Consider the following 20665-nt stretch of genomic DNA (forward strand, 5'->3'; position numbering starts at 1 on the left):
CTTCAGTTTAAGTTAAACTGACCTGATGGTGGATACTATTTGAGTCTACGTACTTTTGGCACCAGCAGTGAGTCAGTGTCGACCTGCTCTGTGAAGAAAAAGAGCCCAGGATGTCGATGTTGAGTATTTATTCATGAACAGCGTTAAAGTCGTCTGTACATCAGCACCGAGGAAACGTCTGCAGGTCGTCGTCCCGTTCAGACATGAATAAAAAACAGCTTTAATCTGATCTGAGCGGGTCACATGATCACAGGAAGTCATCTCCATCACCTTCATCCTCAGGTCACATGTTCCTCATGTCTAACCCCTCTGGGTCCAGACCAGCCAATCAGCTTGCAGAACTCCTCTCATGGTCATACAAACAGGAAGCAGCTGCAGTAACCTGAACGACCTGCTGCGACTGTGAGCAACAGAATCAACAAACTGATTATTTGATCAACAGATAATTTATGTGCGACTGCTGAAGTTCATGCGAAGCTCCAACAGACAGACCCTGTTTCTGAAGACGACACATGAGACGTCTCAGGTGTGTGCAGGTAACTCTAGTGGCAGTTTTAAAGTTACTTTTACATCGTTTTCAAGTCCCGCATCAGCTTTCCTAATAATGTACCCCTGCAAGGCTGCTTCATGGAACCACTCAGCTTTCAATGCAAGGAATCCTTTAACGGCTCATGTCAGTGATGACAGCTGAGATCCGTGTGCAGCCCAGAATTCAGGATCGTGTGGTGATAAAGTGAATTTCACACTGCATGGGTGAAATCTGTTCGCAGTTTGGTTAAAACACTTCTGATGCTCCGGCCGGACGTCAGAAGAGTCTCAACACAGGATTTCAGGACACAGATTCACACGTCTGCATTCACTTTGTGATCACACTAAAGCTTCTCTTTGCTTTGGCTCTGAACACATCTTTATTAACACAACTGTCAGATGTTTTTGGACCTGCATCTCTTATCAGCAGTCGTTCACAGCTCCTGGAGGTGAGTATGAGCTGATTGGCTGGTCTGAACACAAAGATGCACGTGGACCTTCCTCTAAACATAAGGTATGAAGGTCAACGCTGGTTTAGCTTAGTCAGTAGAGCAGGCTTCTCATGGACAGAGGAAAAGTCCTGAACACACCGACCGTCACAGGCTGAAAACATGATCTTAAAAACAAAGGTCATGAAGGTCATTTGAAGGAGAAACAAACCACGCCCCTTTAATATCAAAAAGTGCTTCTGTTTTAAACACGTCGTGAAGTCTGCAGAGTATTCATACCAACAAGTTCAAACCAATCCAAACACCGAATGACTGTCTCCTTCTGAGGAGTTGTGTGTTCACGAGGAGAACCAGGAGCCGCCCGTCTGGTTTCTGACACACATGATTAACCTCCCAGACGAGCAGCTGCTGCAGTTACTTTAATGTCTGTTGGATTTAAAGATTGTTTTGTTCCGTTCACAGGTGAACCAGTTGCACTGCGTTTCACACTCAGCTGGACGGGTTCCTACTCGTCTTAGCTTGAATAACATCCCCACAGTGCTCTACGTCCCCTCCGTCTCCTCTCAGGGACAGCTCGGTCAGGACGTTTATTCACGTCTTCATCGTCTGTTCAGCTTTCGTCCATCCTGTTGTCGTCCTCTCTGTCAGCCTCCACGCCCTCAGTCCTGCTCTTTACCGTTAGCTTCCACTCATCCCCGACTTCCTCTCCGATCACTATCCTGGTCTCTCGTCTCTCCTTGCTTACCTCCTTTTTGTCCTCCTCAATCTCCTTTCCTTCCTCCTCACTGTCCTCCTCTAGCTTCTTAAATTCTTCTTTCCTGTCCTCCTCTGTCTCCTTGTTTTCCCTTCCTACATCTTTGTTTGTCTCTTTTCCTTTCTTTTCCGTGGCCTCCTTGCAACCTTCCTCCTTTGTTTCCTTCCCCTCCGCTTCCTTCTCCTTCCTGTCTGCCCTCGTCTCTTCCCCTGACTCTTTCGTGTCCTCTTTTATCTCCTTCCCCTCTCCTTCCTTGTTCTCCTGATTCTCCTCCAATATCTCCTGTCTGTCTCCTCCCTCTTGATCTTGATCCTCTTGATCCTCCTCCTCCTCCTCCTCCTCCTCCTCCATCTCCATGTCCTCCAGCTCAAGCACTTTAGGTGAATCGGCTTCCAAAGCTTCAGTCCCTAGCAGGGTCTCTGCCAGGGTCTTGAGGAGGTCCAACTGGATCTCTTCTGGTTTCTGACTTGTCTTATCCTCCTCCTTCACCTCCTCTTTCTCCTCCTTCTCTGGCAGAAGACCAGTCAGGTCGAACGACCTCTTCCAAATGTGAGGGAGTTGGTTCAGGTGTGTCAGGCCCTCAACCAGCCAGTCAACCAGCAGCTGGGCAACGTTTGCTTGGAGTTGGTTGGGTGACGTTTCCTCTAACTCCTTTGGGTTTCCAGCAATGAACTTTGCCCAGCGTGACAGCAGGAACCGCTGCAGAATTGGCTTCATGCAAACCTCCAGAGGCTGAAGACGGAAGGAGCAACCTACAGGAATCACAGCTGGGAGGGTCCCAGAACCACTAATGGAGGTAAGGAACGAGTCTCCCATGTGTTCCCGGTGTCGGTCCAGGACCAGCATTGACTTACGGGGCTCAGTTACACCCGACAAATGCTGTAGCCAAACCTTGTTAGTCCAGAGATCCAAGGCTTCCTCTGCTAACAGGCTCTCTGAGCCGGCCTCCAGCAGGACAAACTCTGGCAGGACCTTCCCAGCCAGCTGCCTGTTTGCCAGCACTAGGGACGGCAGCATGGTCCCATTGGCCAGCACTGTCAGGTACACAGTGACCAGAGGGAAAGACCCAGTGAGTTCCAGGGCATCTGAGCGGCGCGACTTGTCCTGAACTAACCTCAAATCCACAAAGAGACAGAGCTCGTCCATCACAGCTACAGTCCTTTCTGAGAGCTTCTTGTCCTGGAAGACCTTCTGGGTAAAATCCCTGAAGGACTTGATCTTGGCCTCCAGTGAGAGTGGCACAGTGCGAGCCAACGTGGCTGCCCTGCCGATGGCCTGTATCCCAAGCCGATGCTGCAGCATGAAGGTCACTGCCCAGTCATAGGAGATTCGGAAGGAGTCACTGAACCCTCCCTTCTTCTTCAGGGTGGAGGCTTTGTGGAAGAGGTTGCTCTCTGTAATTGGAAGTTGCTGCTCACGCATGGACAGCACCCAGGACACCATGCGGTCCCCCCCATCTGCATGGACCTTCTGTTCCAGTTCAGTTTGCTTCAAACGCTTCTTGGCCTCCTTCAGCCAGGACCAGATGAGCTGACTCTCCGTTGAAAAGACCCTGGAGGCCTGGCAGAGTCCGTCACACAGAGCGGATAAGGTGATCCTCAGCTGACGGGCAGTGAGTAAGTCATCTCGCTCTTTTAAAGCAGACAGGATTGTTTCTGGTTGGGTCTGACTGTTAGTGGTTGATGGCAGATGAGACATCAGATGTTTTTCATCTTTGATAAATTCTTCATTAATGTCTTCAGTTTCTTGATCGTATAGATCATCCAGTCTCTCATTGTCAGAAAAGTCAAAGTCCTCCACAGGGGCCATTGCATCATCCACACTGTGCTTAACCTCGACCACCTCAATGGCTCCACTGCAGCACAGAGAATTAAATGTACATTTGTCAGTATTATTGCAAAGATCTGAATACAGCAACAACTTGTAACAAAACGAGGGAGGTGATCTTAACTTTGCTGAAAAAACGTACCTGATTCTGTCCTTGACAAATCCGACTTTTGTTGATCCTGTAAAGAAACCAAACATCATAAAACATCGTACTATGTGCAACATTTAATAGTAATGAACCAAATTAGAACTAACCACAGCCTTTTGAAATTAAGAGTATAAAATGCTGACCTTTGTTTAGAGGCGACAGGCCATGAAACTCCCAGAAGCAGCTTGGTTGATTGCACAGGTTGGCTTTACAGATGATGCAGCCGTACACGCTCTCATGGCGGACGTTCTTCAAGTTGCAGTTCTTGCATCTCTTGGAGATGCTGCTGATCTTTGCCATCCTGTGTCTTTGTTTTAGTTTGACTGGTTCCTCTGCCACCTCTGTCTTCACTCCGCGGGAGCTGGCCATCTCCATGGTCTCAAAGTACTTCTGAGCACACTTAGCGAGTTGATTGCCCAAACGCCTGCGGAAGTTGACCTGAGTAAAAAGGCCGTCCTGAACCCAGGGAGGTGGGTTCTCCTTGCGGCTCTCCCGCAACACGATAAAGGCGTTTACGATGCTCAGGTTGACCAGAAACCAGAAGAGGCCACGCCAGTGTCGGTCCTGGGGGATTCCTCCAAGAGGGTTGCAGGCCAGCAGCTGCTTGCAAATGTCGACCCCTCGCATGTTTTCTTGTAGGAGGCGGAAGGCCATGGGCCGGTCGATGGGGTCCAGGCTGCCCACTTTGGTCTGAGACCTTCTCCAAACAGTGTCCGGTTCACCTGGAGCTGCATTAGTTGACAAACAGCCCATCTCCTTGGTGTCTTTCCAGCGCGTGGCCAGCAAGGGACCAAACTGCCTCTGCAGGAAGTCTCCAGGTTTCTCCAGCTGGCCTTCCTCCCACAGCTCTCTGGGCAGGATAGGGTTGGGTGGAGGGAAGGAACTGGAGGCATAGATGCCCTGGTCTAGAAGCTTTTGCATTAGGGGGACAGACGTAAGTGAATTAGCCAGGTAGAGTTGGTGGTTTTTGTCCTCCAAACCTTTCACCAGCTCTGGCACCACGGTGAAGCCGGGCTCCTGGCCCGCCTTCTCCCCAACCTGGATGAAGAAGCGGTGGCAGTAGCCGGACTTGGAGTCACAGAGCAGCCACACCTGTGGCTGTGTCTTTGGGTTCCCCTTGGTGTGGCAGCTCTCCTCCTCCAGGCTGGGCAGCAGTGCCCTGTCAATGGTCAGGCAGCTGTTGGCCTGGTAGGTGTTCCACATAGCTCCACCCAGGATGTCCAGCATCGGCCTGAAGATGTGCAGAGAGTCACTGGGCTTGCCGGTTCCCCGAAACTCATCTGTGGTGAAGCTTCCCATGCGGATGTTGGCAGCGATCTGTTTGAAGCGCTTGAAGCTCATGGCACGGTAAAAGGTGTAGCTGTTGTCATAGTGACTCCAGGACCAGTAGTGTGTGGGGTCTGGAAGGTTCTGGATCCCCATCAGAACGACCAGGCCGATGAAACCTTTGATCTCGTGTGTGGTGACGGGGGCCCAGTCTTGGCAGCAGGAGCCCATGTACTGGCAGGTCTTGGCGTGAGCATTGGTCTCATTGGTGATCAGCTCTACGAGCGCAGTAGGGAAGAGCAGGTTGAAGAAGTCAATGGCGTCGCTGTTCCTGGGCAGGTGGTGTCGAGGTCCACAGTTTTGCATGAACGGAACGATAGGAGACTTGGCACTTTCACTTTCCGTTGGATGTTTCCAACAATCTGCTGACCTCCACGACGGATCAGGCAAGTCCTGGTTCTGGCCTGGTTCCTTCTCTTCTGAAGGGTGCTGCTCTTGGATGAACTGGATGTCCGGTTCGATGTAGCCTAAAAAAAAGGGAGAGGTCAACTTTTTTTTTTAATTTAAAGATATTTAACTTTTCTGACCACTCTCACTGTTTATGTTAATCTTTTTTTCAGATGTTTTTATTACATTTTATTCAGTTTTTTTGATGTAGTGAGCTGCAGCGTTGTGACACATGTAACAACACTGAACAGTGAGGATGGACTCCATCTTTCCTCCATTCCGCTTTGACTCTGAGCTGCTCATTGTTTTTACTCTGCTGATCCTCAATCAGTCTGATCATCACACGTTACACATGGAGAACTAATGGTTACTCATGTGTTTCCCTCGTCACACAGCTGATCTCACTCAGGTATTACATAAGCCCTACATGTGAGCAAGGGTCAGTGAGGTATGAGAGTTAACTGTGGGGAAAGGTTCTGGCTGGAAGAAAGTTTAAGGAGGTTCTCTGGATGTTTTCTTACTCAGCCTCTGACTCTGCCTCACCGTGTGAATCTGTTGTAAAGCAGAGACGTGTCTATTGTTCGGGCGAGTTCTCCTGTTCAATGATTCTTCTAGATAAGATCATTCTTCTCTAAGTGGGTCAGATACACACATTGTTTCAGAGAGGCTTTCTCCCTCTGCTGGTTACACTTCCTGTATTTCTCGGCTGCATGGCGTCGGGAGGAGTGAGACTGAACCTCCAGCTGGGTCAGTTTTATTTACTTTGGCTAGGCTGACGAGCTGGATGCTGTCCCAGCTGTGGAGCAACAGATCTGTGGAAACTTTCGGAGCTCCTACAGGAAGTTAAAGTGATCCGTCTCATGACTGTGTCGTTTGTTGATGTCAGGACACACAGAGGTTAAGCTGAGTGCTAACAGATTGGGTTGGAGGTGTAGTTGTTGCTAACATGTTTTCTGTTCACATGCCTCTGAGATGTTTCCACATGATTCAAACAGAGAAAAGAAGGCTGAGAGTCATTTCCTGTGTCAGTGTCACTGTCAGGGGATTCTCCTGAGCCCCGCCCCTTCAAGTCTATCACTCAACAACAGAAGTGAGCCTGGGCACAGATTTACCCTGCCTATAGCAGTGTTGTGACCAAGTCTTCTTTGCTCAAGTCACAAGTAAGTCGCAAGTCATTTGGTCCAAGTAGAGTCCTTAGTTAAGACAAGTCAAGTCCCAAGTCAAGTCATTTTTTTCCACCCCAGACCCAGCCCTCTGACCTGCAGTATCCGGTCTTTATAAAGAGAAAACACCAGGTGTTAGCAGCCCGTCTGATAATGATATTATTGGCCAGTTTATAACCTGTTCAAAGAGTCTGACAGTGAATTGTATCGGTGTTATCTCGGCACAGACGCAGCCATGATGATGGTCTGCTCTGAGAGCGTATTAGTAACCAGCACGACTGATGAGGCCTCTCTTTGGGGGCTTTGATGTTGCCTGTTGCCATAGCGAGGAGCTTGACTGACAGCCAGTCATCCAATCATGACAATCACATACGGGGAGCTTTTTGAGTCGTCCAATCATGACTCCCGGTTTGTGCTGCGTACAGACCTGACAGTTAGACAGAAACTCAACAACATTGAATTTGATCATTTTATATTGAACAGCTAACATTCAAACTCATGAACACACACAGGTCATCCGAGTCATCAGGCCTCAAGTCAAGTCTCAAGTCATGAGTGACTCGAGTCGACTCGAGTCCAAGTCACCAAGTCTCAAGTCCACATCTCTGCTCTATAGTCACCACAGCAATTATTGTAGCTTCACAAGTCACATATCTTCTACACATTTTGACTGACGGGACATTTTTCAGACAGATCAGCAGCGTCTGCCAGCAGAGATGTCTCCTCTCTGTCGGTGCTGAACCGTCACTGCTGCTGAGGTCTCTTTGCAACCAGACAGACAGATTACAGGTAGAACAGGTGTTATGTGATGGACACATGCAAACATTTAAAATGCCTGTTTTGTTTTAATTATTGGACTGTTGTTGCAGGAGAAAAGAAGAGTGTGTGTATGTAGTCTTACTGTGAGGCCGACAGGTGGCGCTGAAGTGCTCTGGGTTGACCAGCAGGTGTTCGGCCATCTGATCAGCAGAGCGAGGCATGAAGTGGCAGTGAGAGCACCGCAGCACGAACACACTGAGGACACACAGGTCACATGATTACAGGAGGGCTGTTTTTTCAATGTAAAGAAATGATCTCAAACATCTCTGTTGTTTAAACATCACACTGAGTATTAAATATACGACCATAACACCATGAAGAGGGTCAAACCAGTCACATGGCAACAGTCATAGGGAGCTTGTATGTGTTTCAGTGATGCAGAGCGACCCCTGCAGGCCACACAGGGTCACTGCAGCTCACAGCAGAACTCATGTTTCTGCTGCAGATCATCATGTTGTTTTTGTACAATGACAGTAAAAGATTTCTGTTCAGCTCTTATAGAGAGAGACAGATACACAGACTGTCACCGTGTGATGGTCAATAAAGTTCTGTTTGAAAAGACGTCTCCTGACAGGGACAAGAAAGTGTGAGAGAGGCTAATGACATTTTAGAGTTTGATTTCTGCTGTTTCTTAAATTAAAAATTCATTATGTATTAATAACGGAGAAGTTCAGCTTCTGTGTGACAGATTAAAGAATAAAGTTTGACTTTTATTTGCATCAAAGAGTCTGTTGATGTGTGAACACGGTTACTTTAATTTAATCTGCTCCTGTTGCAGTATTCACACTCTGTAGGCAGGACGTCCCCTACAAAACACAAGTTTGAGTGCTGGTGGTGCAATGTTTAGCGCTGTGGCTAACTGAGCATCAAGGTTCTATGGTTCTAGCACTAATCATTGATGACAGGTGATTGATCAGAGGAGTCTCACCACGGAGGAGGGAGTCTGTGCAGAGGAACAATCTTGTTTTTGGATCTCGGCACGTGATGACTGAAACGACAAGAGTCACAAACACATCGATCAATTAATCTACCTGCTGAGCTGATGTGAGGATCACAGCCCCCAGACTCTGTGTTACTGCAGTACAGTGAGTGTTTATACTGCTCTTACTGTATCATGTGGGCAGCGTAGGCTCTGGAGCAGCAGCTGCTGTAGGGACAAAGCAGACAGTGGACGTGTGTCGGGTAGTGAGCGGAGAAGTCGGAGGCGTCCGTTCCACACTCCAAACACAGCAGCCGCTCGTCCTCACAGGAAGAACTTCAACAGACAAACAGAGAGGCGGCCAGAGGGAGGAGGTCTTCATGTTTAATGTGAGAGATACTCTTATTTAATCAATCAATCACATTTTCTTTGTATAGCTCCAAATCATAACCAGAGTTATCTCGAGACACTTTACAGACAGAGCAGGTCTAGACCGACTCTTTGTTCTGTTATTTAAAGAGAGGCCCAACACGAATCACCATGAGTAGCACTTCTCATCTGAAGAGACTGGATGGGCCGAACATGGGACAGAAGGAGATGCAGGATAGAGACAGGCAGAGAGAGCAACAACAACATATGTTCTTGTTACAACAACAACAGACACATACTGATGGTTACAATGCCAATAATAGTGGTAGACTAGGGTGAAGATTAGCAAAATAAATAAATAAATAAATTAGCGAGAGAAGCAGAGTAATGATAAAGGCTGAGGTAATCGTAATTGTAACAGTTGAAGTCAACAGGTCTACTATTAGCATTAGCAGCAACAGGTGTTCACAGTGTCTTTTATTAACTAGACTGTTAAAGGGGCTTCCAGCACTTTTAAACCACCTTGTTCTTTTTAACCAGAAACAGCTGTTACATCGCTCTCTTCAAAGACACCAGACTCCATGAATAAAAACAGGGCTTGTACCTGGAGGAACGCTGCTGTGCTGCTGCCTCGATCTGTGGTGTTTCTTTGTGATATTGTGACTTTGGTGTTTTGGTTGTTTGAAGGCAAAAGAGTATTTGTGGCACATTCACAAAGAAAGCATTGATGGACTGAGGAGGTTAAACTTTCCTTTCCTGTTCTGACATCATTGAAAGCAGGAAAGGGTTTTAACCTTTAAAAAAACACCTTGACCTCTCGTGTGGCGCCCCCCTCCGGAGAAACCTCACTGTAACTCAGTCTGACCTGCTGACGTGGGCTCTGCGGCTGACCGGCCTCTTCGTTGGAGATCGAGGGGATTTGGAGATGGCTGAACTCCTCTGGATCAGAGACTTCTGATGTTCAGTCTTGATGTTGATGGGCTGAACGAGGGGGGAGGAGCTCTGGAGCAGCCAGCTTCCTGCTGATGTCATCAGTGGCCGGATCTTCCCATAAGTCCTGATGGTCACCTGGAGACACATGGACCAATAATAGGAGCTGAGGAGGTCCGTCGTTGGTCAACACTGTTACAGAAGACACAAGCTGCACGTGCTCAGAGGACAATGAGAGCAGGGGGGCAGGATGAGCTGACCTTTGACCCTGGCGGTAGTCCTTCCAGTTTAGCCGGACGACGGAAGCTGCGATGGTTTTCCAGTTTGTGCTGCATCTTATCTTTAAGGAAGACAAACTGCAGACGACACCTGTTACAGTGGAAGGCCTGGTTTACCTGAGACACCGGAGGAGACGGCACAGCTTCAAAGACTGATCGCTTCATGCTACACTTTTTACACACTGAACTTACCTGTTAGCTAAAGGATCCATCAGACAGGTGTGATAGTTACCTGGTGTCGCAGCAGGTGCTGCTGGTAGCTGGCAGGGTTCCTGGTCACCTTCAGACAGAACACACACAGCAGGAAGCGAGAGTCTCTGTGGAAGCTGGTGAAGTGCTGCAGGATGTCCGAGTAGAAGGACGAGCGGTACGAACACACCTGCAAGTCACACCTGAGTTAACGAGGCCTGAACACAAACACTGAGGAGGGTTAGAGGTCAGAGGTCAGACTCACCTGGCAGATGTAGGGCATCTCTCCTGGTTTGTGGTTGGACTTCATGTGGTTCAGGAAGGCCGGCTCGTTCTCAAACGCCCACTCACAAATACGACACATACCTGAGAGAGAGAGAGAGAGAGCGAGAGAGAGAGAGCGGGAGAGAGAGAGAGAGAGAGAGAGCGGGAGAGAGAGAGAGAGAGAGGGAGCGAGAGAGAGCGAGTGATAGAGAGAGAGAGAGGGAGAGAGGAAGTGAGAGAGAGAGAGAGGGAGAGGGAGCGAGAGCGGGAGAGAGCGAGTGATATAGAGAGAGAGTGAGTGAGAGAGAGCGAGAGAGAGAGAGAGAGCGAGAGAGAGCGAGAGAGAGAGCGAGTGATAGAGAGAGAGAGCGAGAGAGAGAGCGAGTGATTGAGAGAGAGAGCGAGAGAGAGAGAGAGAGGTGAAGCCCTCATAAAGACAGGTATATTTTTCAGGTGTGTGTGTCCAGGTGTGTTTCTTACAGGAGGAGAAGGCAGGGCCGTGCACCTGGTCCTGGTGGCTCTTCAGCTGAGCAGGAGATGAGAACTGTCGGTAACAGAACTTGCAGCACTTCCTGTCATCATCACTTCCTCCTCCTCCTCCAATCAGCTCCGAGTGCTGCATCATGTGCTGCATCAACCTGCACAGACACATGCACGCACGCACAGGTGAAACACTGATTGCACGATAATCTACATAGTGCAGGTGTGTTCAGGTGCTTGCTGAGCACACCTCAGGTTGTTCTGGGCCAGGTGGCTGCAGATCTGACAGGTAAAGGTGGAGGTTTTGATCCCCAGGGGGTGTGGCTTCCTCAGACTCAGGTCACCTTCAAACCTTCCGTAGTAGAACTCCTCAACACTCATCACCACCCTGGGGGGGTCAGAGGTCGGTGTGGAGGTCACTCTGGACGCAGTGACGAGAGAAGGGGCGGGACCAGGAGCTGCCAGGTGACACACACAAACTGTCATAGAGAGTTGTAACCGTGGTGACGGGATGTAGTGAAACTTTGAAGTTAGCATGAATGCATGACTCTCTTCTGTTTTTTTTAATGAAAATACGTTAAAAAGTGAAAGCGTTCTTAAAGGTGTTCAGGAGGTCGTGGTCGTGTCACCAGGACCTGCGACGGTCTGACTCGTACCGCTGCTGAACGCTGACACTCTGGAGACGCCGTTAGCCGAGCCCGAGGGAAGGGCGGGGGAACCTGCCAGCTTCAGGGAGCTGACCCCTCCCACCTGAGTCATCTGAAGGTTAACTGGAATTAAACAGATCAATCAATCCATCCATCCATCCATCCATCCATCCATCCGATATTTCTACATGTCCGCTGTGACTGACCGGATCCGGGTGTGCTGGTGCGGATGGTCAGCGTCGTTGGCAGCTGCATGGCGGTGAAGGCGGAGCCAGGCTGGGCGGGGCCTCTTGAGGAGGCGGGGCCTGTTCTGGACTGGACCGCTTGGCCCTGAGGGAGAACCGGGGACAAGCCCACACTGGGTCGTACCAAGTGACCCAGGGAGGGGGCTGTGGGGACAGGAAGCAGCAGAGATGAGATGGGATCAGCTGGGGTCAATAACAATAATAACAACAATAATATTAACTAGAAGAAAGTACAGTGTGAATGTTGACTGCTGAATAGATGACGCTAAACTACTAATGCTGAACTGCTAATGCTAAACCGCTAATGCTGAACCGCTAATGCTGAACCGCTAATGCTGCGCTTGAATGTTGAGTGAATATAACTGATGTATGAAAGAGGTTAACAGACGCTGAAGCTGACTGAATTGTTGTGTGTTGAACGACAGATGTTCAATAATTCTTTGTATGTTGAACAGCTGAGGCTACACTGAGTATACATGTTTCATGTCTTAGGAGGGAGTAGAAGGATGACATGATGAAGGTGACTAAAGGTGATAAAGGTCAGGTTAGAGGTGATGGGAGTGAGTCTGGAGGTGAGGAAGGTGACTGAGGAGGTGATGAGGACGATGTAGGAGTTTAAAATGGAAGAGCAGCCTTGAAAGATGCTTGAGAGAGTGTTCAAATGTCTGTCCTGTGTGTGTGTGTGTGTGTGTGTGTCAACTGAACTCAAGTGACCCCCAGCTGAACTCAGCAGTTGCCGTGGTGATGGCTCATGAGTAGAGGCTGTGGGTCAATTAGTAGCAGCTGCGTGACTCCTCGGCTGGGAAGTTGATTTTACTGAGATTTCAGGTGAAGACAGCGTCTCAAACTTCTGTCATTGTGCCAGAGCGTAAATGATTGATAAAGAATTTAATCTGAGCATGACGAGGGTCTGAGGAAGCAGTCAGGTAAATGTTACGTCTCTACGGCCAAACATGTGGTCAGGGCGGCGAAATACAAAAGAGCTTCCATTTGGAGTTCTCCAGAAATGTTTAACATGAGAGCAGATGGGGCAGTTGGGCAACTTTCTGTGACATTGAGGCATCTAGTGGCAAAAGCGTAATTATTTTGGCTTTGGGCCACCATTAACCACGATCAGCACGAGATTACCTACGATTTGATGTCTTATTTATGTACGTGGAGCGAACATTCTGTGCGCTGTTGCAGTTTGTTTGGGAGGATTCAGGTGTTTTTTCACATCACCCACTCTGAGCATGTTTCAGTCGTTTTCCTCAAACTGTGGGAGCTTTGAAAGGTGACGCTGAACAGGTGAAGATGAACAGGTGATGCTGAACAGGTGACGCTGAACAGGTGAAGATGAACAGGTGAAGATGAACAGGTGACGCTGAACAGGTGAAGATGAACAGGTGACGCTGAACAGGTGAAGATGAACAGGTGAAGATGAACAGGTGAAGATGAACAGGTGACGCTGAACAGGTGACGCTGAACAGGTGACGCTGAACAGGTGACGCTGAACAGGTGAAGATGAACAGGTGAAGATGAACAGGTGACGCTGAACAGGTGACGCTGAACAGGTGAAGATGAACAGGTGACGCTGAACAGGTGACGCTGAACAGGTGACGCTGAACAGGTGAAGCTGAACAGGTGACGCTGAACAGGTGACGCTGAACAGGTGAAGCTGAACAGGTGACGCTGAACAGGTGACGCTGAACAGGTGAAGATGAACAGGTGACGCTGAACAGGTGACGCTGAACAGGTGACGCTGAACAGGTGAAGGTGAACAGGTGACGCTGAACAGGTGACGCTGAACAGGTGAAGATGAACAGGTGAAGATGAACAGGTGAAGATGAACAGGTGAAGATGAACAGGTGACGCTGAACAGGTGAAGATGAACAGGTGAAGATGAACAGGTGAAGATGAACAGGTGAACAAAGTCTGAATGATGAGAAATCTGAAATGACCTGAAGAAAGCTGAAAGACGTGAATATTTTAAATGGACTTATGAACGTATGAATGAGTTGTGAAGGGTTAAATTTAGTGTGAAATTTTGAGATTTAGATTTTTTCCCCATTCATTCAAATGGGAATTTTTCGGGGGGAAAAATGGGAATATCTCAGGAACAATGACTGATATAAAATATTTAAATGATAGCAATAATGTCCTGAATGAGCGGAGCGTTTTGACGTTTGTATGGTTGGAATCGGTTGGAAAATGTGGGCGGAGAAACGCAGCAGAACAATAACAAAACATTTTTTTGCAGTAGAAGAACATATGAAGAACATATGTAGAACATATGAAGAACATATAAAGAACATATGTAGAACATATGTAGAACATTTGAAGAACATATGTAGAACATATGTAGAACATATGAAGAACATATGAAGAACATATGTAGAACATATAAAGAACATATGTAGAACATATGAAGAACATATGTAGAACATATGTAGAACATATAAAGAACATATGTAGAACATATGTAGAACATATGAAGAACATATGAAGAGCATTTGAAGAACATATGAAGAACATTTGAAGAACATATGTAGAACATATGTAGAACATATGTAGAACATATGAAGAACATATGAAGAACATATGTAGAACATATGAAGAACATATAAAGAATCATTAAGGATTAATGAGTCGTACACTGGATCAGCGTGAGCGGCTGCACCGTCTGACCCGGCTGCAGGTTCAGCAGTAGAGGAGTGCCGTGGTTCATCACCGGGAAACCCTGTACGGAAACACATGACATCACAGTGACATCACAGCCGTGTAGGGAGCAGGAGGTGTCTGCCGCTGACTGCGCCATGTTCTTTTCTTTTATTATTGATGTTTAACTCACCTGTTGTCATGAAGGTATATGATGTGTGTCAGTTTAACAACGAACCAATAAGAGGCAGCTGCTACCAATGATGTCACCACAGAAACACACAAACAGGAAGTGTAGACGCTCATCAGAGCAGCACAGGTGTGTTTGTTTACGTACCTGTGTGGTGAGCAGGAAGGGCGGGGCGTTGCCTGACCCGGGGGCTGCTGGGAGGAGGAAGGTTCCCCCCGCTGTTTGTGTCAGGAAGAGGGGCGGGGCCTGAGCCATCAGGGGCGGAGCTGAAACAGCCGGAGTGGTGGGAGAGGGGAGGCAGGAGACCAAGGAGGAAGAGGATGGAGGAGGAGGCATCGTGGAGGGGGAGAAAATCTGTGCAAGAGGACGAGCTGAGGACACGAACACAAAGATTAATGACGTGCACACGCACACGCGCACACGCACACGCACACGCACACACACACACGCACACGCACAAACGCACACACAAACAGATACCTGTTGGAATAGGTGTGCTGGATGGGGGGGTGCTGACAGGCGGCGTCTCAGAGGCAGGCAGAGGAGACAGCGAGTCCTCCACTACAGACAGACAGGTGTGATTAGAGCACAGGTGTGTCCGATGTTTAACTGTGATACAGTGACAGCTCTGAATGTTGTTAGTTTGTTTCCTGTCGGACATAAACTACGTCTGCATCAGTGTGTGTTAGGATAAGATAACACTCGATTGATCTCCAGGGGGGAAATTCAGGTGTTGAAGCAGCACAAAGACAAAATAGCAAGTCAGTAAATACAGAAGTAAAATAAGAACAGGTAAATAAGAAGAGGTATATACAGCTGTTATACAAGTGGGAGTAAGAGACAAGTTAAAGTGACATGGTGTGAGTGATAGCAGCAACATTTTACTATGATGACAGTCCGTAGCTTCCACTGCTGGTGTACAGTCTGATGGCCGTGGGCACAAAGGTTCTGCACCTGGGTGGGATGAGGCGCTGGCTGAATGAGCTGCCCATCTGCCCCAGCTCATCATGGAGAGGGTGAGAGGGGCTGTCCAAGATGGCTTTAAGTTTGTCCTTCATCCTCCTCTCAGCCACTGACCCCACAGTGTCCAGTTCAAGCCCGATCACAGAGCGGGCCTTCCTCACCAGCTTGTAGAGTCTGTTAGCCTCCCCAGCCTTGATGCCACCCCACCAGCACACCACAGCAAAGAACAGTGTGCTGGCCACGACAGACTGGTGAAGGCCTTCAGGAGCCTGCTGCAAACACTGAAGGACCTGAGTCTCCTCAGGAAGAGCAGCCTGCTCTGTCCCCTCCTGAAGAGGGCGTCAGTGTTGTGAGACCAGAACAGTCTGGTGTTGATTTGGACCCCAAGCTGCTTGTATGAGTCCACCCTCTCCACTCTCTCCCTGGATGATGATGGGGCAGGGGACCTCCTGTTCCTCTGGTAGTCCGCCACCAGCTCCTTGGTCTTGCTGATGTTGAGCTTCAGGTGGTTGCTGTTGCACCATGCGATGAAGCTCTCTATCAGTCCTCTGTACTCCTCCTCCTCCTCATCATCGGTGATGCATCCAACAATGGAGGAGTCGTCGGAAAACTGGTGGCAGGAACCAGAGTGGAACCGGAAGTCTGAGGTGTAGAGAGTGAAGAGGAATGGTGCCAGAACAGTTCCCTGAGGTACGCCGGTGTTGCTTACAGTGTGTGTGTGTGTGTGTGTGTGTGTGTGTGTGTGTGTGGTTCTCACCTGGCTCGCAGTAGTTGTCCATGAAGTCCATGTCGTCTTCCTCCACGCTGTCATCCACCTGTTGCCATGGCTCCAGCTCCTCCTCCTCACACTCCATGAACAACTCGGTATCCATGTTGCTATGGAAACCATGACAAACTGTTGGTGACCTCTGACCTCCACCTATCATCATTATCATTTTTACCAGAGGTTCGCTCTAACGAGGAAAACTAAACGCGGACGGGAGCTTCAGCAGGAGGTCCCTTTAGTGTCTGACCTGCAGCTCTCATCACATCACGTGGCCTTCATCATGAACAGGTGAGTCTGCAGGTGAGTCTGCAGGTGAGTCTGCTGTGTACACTTCAAACTTGCATTTTCTGAGCACCTGCAGAGTTTACTGAACAGCAGGTGGTGACGACATAATGATGCTTTTCTAATGTTGGTGATCAGCGCGGTCTGACAGGACCTCTGCTGCTCCCTCATCACATCGACACTCTTAGTCTGTGTGTGTGTGTGCGTGCGTGCGTGCGTGTGTTCGTGTGTATAGTGTCATCCAGCTGCTGAGAGCGCACACATCAAACACTCTGACATGTTATTCCTCTAACATTATAATCATTGTTATTGTCAGCTCTGTTGGTGTTGATGGTTTAAATAAAGTTATGCAGCAGCGCGGGATCAGTGTGTGTAGTGTCGCGCCGCGGGCGTACGGGGCGCTCCTCCCCGGGCTTTGTCTGTGTTTCCCCGCAGGAGGACCGCTCCTGTCCCGCAGGGAGGAAACTTTCACCCCGCGCGGGTTCAGAATCTTTACAGGGTCCCGTCAGACCAGTTCAAATAGAACCCGGGTCACTGCGAGCACAGGACCGGGCTGAAGACCCGGTTCAGCCCGCAGACGCGGCGCGTTTGGATTCAGCACCGCCCCTCCGGCAGCAGCGAGCTGGTACACAACAAGCGCTTCCTACGTGTCCCTGTCGGACCAGCTGGACGAGTCTGCACGTTGAACCGGACCGGACCAGCATCATTCTTACCTGTTGGAGCTGCGGAGCAGGACAGCACGGCACGGACGGGTTCGCTCGGATCTTCTCACAGCGCGCTTCAGTTCGTCAGGTGGTGGACAGGCGGGGGGCGGGACTTCCGCCTGTTTTCCGTATCTGAGCCGCTGTTTGGCCAACAACAATCCTACGTCACTTCCCCTCTCAGACAGCTCGGTCTCTGATTGGCCGGTACGGAAGAACTGAAGTCCGTCAAGCCGCAGAGAGCTGCGGGTTTTCGGCCTGGGGGGGTCAAACGGGTCCGCAGCGGCGGGGAGGCTCCGGTTACCGGACGGACGGAGACAACAACCGCGGCCAGCCCAACAGACACAATAACACATCAACACAACAGCACACACTCAGGGCAGGACGCCATTTTGTTTTTGTTGTGTTCAAGAAGGGCGGGGCTAGACGGTGACGTCATGAGAGAATGAAGCCAAGGCGCTTCAGAAAAGAACAAATAGATTACCTGCCTGTGAGTTCAGTCACTTTCCACCTTTGTTACTGTTTTTATTTCAGCTGCTCACTGTGACACTAAAGAGTGAACGAGCGCCCAGCAGGACGTGGAACTCAAATGTTCTCTGATCCTGCCGCCAAAGAGTTCTGTCACCTTCCAGTTTTTCATGTCTTAATCAGTTTGATGCTCATGACCTGTACCTGTTTTCTTGAACTGGTAAATAATTGATTTCTTCAGCAAAACTGCCCTTTTTTCAATTGATTAATTATAATAATAATTATATCAATTATATTATAACACGTCATTTTAAAGGAGTCTCACAGATTTACTCTATGTATTTTAATAATCTCATTTTACTTCAAATAGCAATGATCTGTACATTTTCCATAATGACATTGTTTCGTCAGGATGACAAACAAAACTGAAGGAGAAATCAGTTCACACGTTAATCGTGCTGCTTTCCCACAGCATGTTATTATTCAGGTGTCAGAGCGGTTGGCCTCTGAGTGTGAGTCAGGAAGCTCATAATGAAACTATTAGCCCCAAAATCAGCTGGTCACAGGTTAATGATCATGTGACTGTGACAAACAGAGAGTCAACAACAACAGCTGTCATGTTCTGCACTGACCTCAGAGGTGTTCTCTGTATCGGCTGGTATCCAGGTCAGAGTCGTTATTGGTAATCAGTTGCTTCATCTGTAGTCCTCAGTCTTCAGCCTGTTAACATGTTGTTGGCACGAAGGTTAACATATGAGACGCCTTATTACAGTCAGTATCACTTTGTCTGAATGAACCGAAAGAACATATCTCTGACAGTCCGACTGTACACACTAACTAATTAACAGAAATAATTTAAACTGATGAGACACTTTCTCTGTACAGCTGCTCAGGGCTTCACTATAAGGACATGACGTCCTGATAATAAAGATAGAAATCTTAACATGAGATAAAAATACAACCTGCTGAAAAATGTAATAATAATTATAACAATACAAAACGTACAAAATCAAGTGAAATGCAACGTTGTAGAAGAAGTGCAGCACAAAGTTAAAAAGCCTGTTAGCTTCTTTTAAAACCGACATCAACAGGAAAGTTCAGACACCCGATTCCAACCAAGCTGCTTCAGGAAGTCTTTCCCTCAATTAGCACTTCTTTACTAGATATGATCAATATGTCTTTATCGACGGGCTATGTACCCCAGTCTTTTAAACTAGCTGTAATTAAGCCACTTCTTAAAAAGCCTACCCTAGATTCAGGCACCTTAGCTAACTATAGACCTATATCTAACCTTCCTTTTATCTCAAAGATCCTTGAGAAAGCAGTCGCTAATCAATTATGTGACTTTCTTCATAACAACAGTTTATTTGAGGACTTTCAGTCAGGATTTAGAGTCCACCACAGCACTGAGACAGCACTGAGAGTTTCAAATGATCTACTTCCTGCTTCAGACAGAGGACTTCTCTCTGTACTCGTCCTGTTAGATCTTAGTGCCGCTTTCGACACGATAGACCATCATATCCTGTTACAGAGACTAGAACAGTTAATGTTCATTACAGGATCTGCACTAAGTTGGTTTAAATCTTATCTATCAGATCGATCTCAGTTTGTTAATGTTCATGATGTGTCCTCTATGCACACCAAAGTTAGTCATGGAGTTCCACAAGGTTCTGTGCTCGGACCGATTCTTTTTACCTTATATATGCTTCCTCTGGGTAATATCATGAGGAAACACTCCATTAATGTTCATTGTTATGCAGATGATACTCAATTATACTTATCTATGAAGCCAGATGAAACCAATCAGCTATCTAAACTAGAAGCATGCCTTAAGGACATAAAGATCTGGATGACTAGAAACTTTCTGCTACTTAATTCAGACAAACTGAAGTTATTGTGCTCGGCCCAAAACACCTCAGAGACTCTTTCTCTTATGATATAGCTGCCCTAGATGGCATCAGCCTGGCATCCAGCACTACTGTTAGGAATCTGGGAGTTCTGTTTGATCAGGATATGTCCTTCATCTCCCACATAAAACAAATATCAAGGACAGCCTTCTTTCACCTTCACAACAAACATCAGACACATCCTGTCTCAACACGATGCAGAAAAACTCGTCCATGCATTCGTTACTTCCAGGTTGGATTATTGTAACTCGTTACTATCAGGCTGCCCTAATAAGTCACTAAAAACTCTGCAGCTGGTACAAAATGCTGTTATATTGATGCAGCTCATTAACTCTGTATCTTCTGGTCTTCACTTTGAACACCTGTTGCTGCTAATGCTAACAGTAGACCTGTTGACTTCAACTGTTACAATTACGATTACCTCAGCCTTTATCATTACTCTGCTTCTCTCGCTAATTTATTTTTTGCTAATCTTCACCCTAGTCTACCACTATTATTGGCATTGTAACCATAAGTATGTATTACCTGTTGTTGTAATTGTTGTTATTGTTGTTGTTGTTGCTCTGTCTGCCTGTCTCGATCCTGCTCCTCCCCACCCCTCCCTCTCTTGGCCCGTCCAGTCTCTTCAGATGTCCAGCATGATTCTGGTTCTGCTTGAGGTTTCTGCCTGTTAAAGGAAGTGTTTCTGTCTCTGTGCTGAATGTTGCTCAGAGCTGCTCGTGGTGATTCATGTCGGTCTCTCTCTGAATAACAAAGAGTACGGTCGAGACCTGCTCTGTCTGTAAAGTGTCTGAGATAATGTGGTTATGATTTGGCGCTATACAAATAAAATGTGATTGATTGATTCAGAACTTTGTGAGGGATTCCGGAAACATCTGATAAACCAGCAGCAGGTGATCACAGGTTACTTCATGACAAACTCTGTCAGCAGTCTGCAGAGGTTATTGAACATGAATCAAGAACAGGCGGGTCTGGATCAGATCCTCTGCTCACTTTCTTCATGTGCTGACACACTTTGCTCGGACATGT

The 20665-nt window shown here is 47.8% G+C and overlaps 1 protein-coding gene across 1 annotated transcript; it reads right to left on the reverse strand.

The window, feature by feature from the left end:
* Positions 1 to 117: 117 nt before the first annotated feature.
* pogzb (pogo transposable element derived with ZNF domain b) lies at positions 118 to 17352 on the reverse strand. Its single transcript, XM_069679149.1, has 19 exons — positions 17274 to 17352; positions 16270 to 16388; positions 15030 to 15110; positions 14697 to 14920; positions 14357 to 14441; positions 11684 to 11866; positions 11487 to 11600; positions 11081 to 11288; positions 10831 to 10988; positions 10352 to 10452; positions 10130 to 10276; positions 9880 to 10014; positions 9555 to 9757; positions 8510 to 8656; positions 8330 to 8389; positions 7484 to 7596; positions 3850 to 5499; positions 3701 to 3737; positions 118 to 3586 (listed from the first exon to the last, which is right to left on the reverse strand). Exons 2-19 carry the CDS (start codon positions 16382 to 16384, stop codon positions 1588 to 1590), a joined length of 5760 nt encoding a protein of 1919 aa, XP_069535250.1. The 5' UTR covers positions 16385 to 16388; positions 17274 to 17352; the 3' UTR covers positions 118 to 1587.
* Positions 17353 to 20665: the final 3313 nt, after the last annotated feature.

This window comes from Semicossyphus pulcher, unplaced genomic scaffold, assembly GCF_022749685.1.
Source record: "Semicossyphus pulcher isolate SPU_LCO1_2020_fin unplaced genomic scaffold, fSemPul1.0.p SCAF_30, whole genome shotgun sequence".
Classification (NCBI taxonomy): domain Eukaryota; kingdom Metazoa; phylum Chordata; class Actinopteri; order Labriformes; family Labridae; genus Semicossyphus; species Semicossyphus pulcher.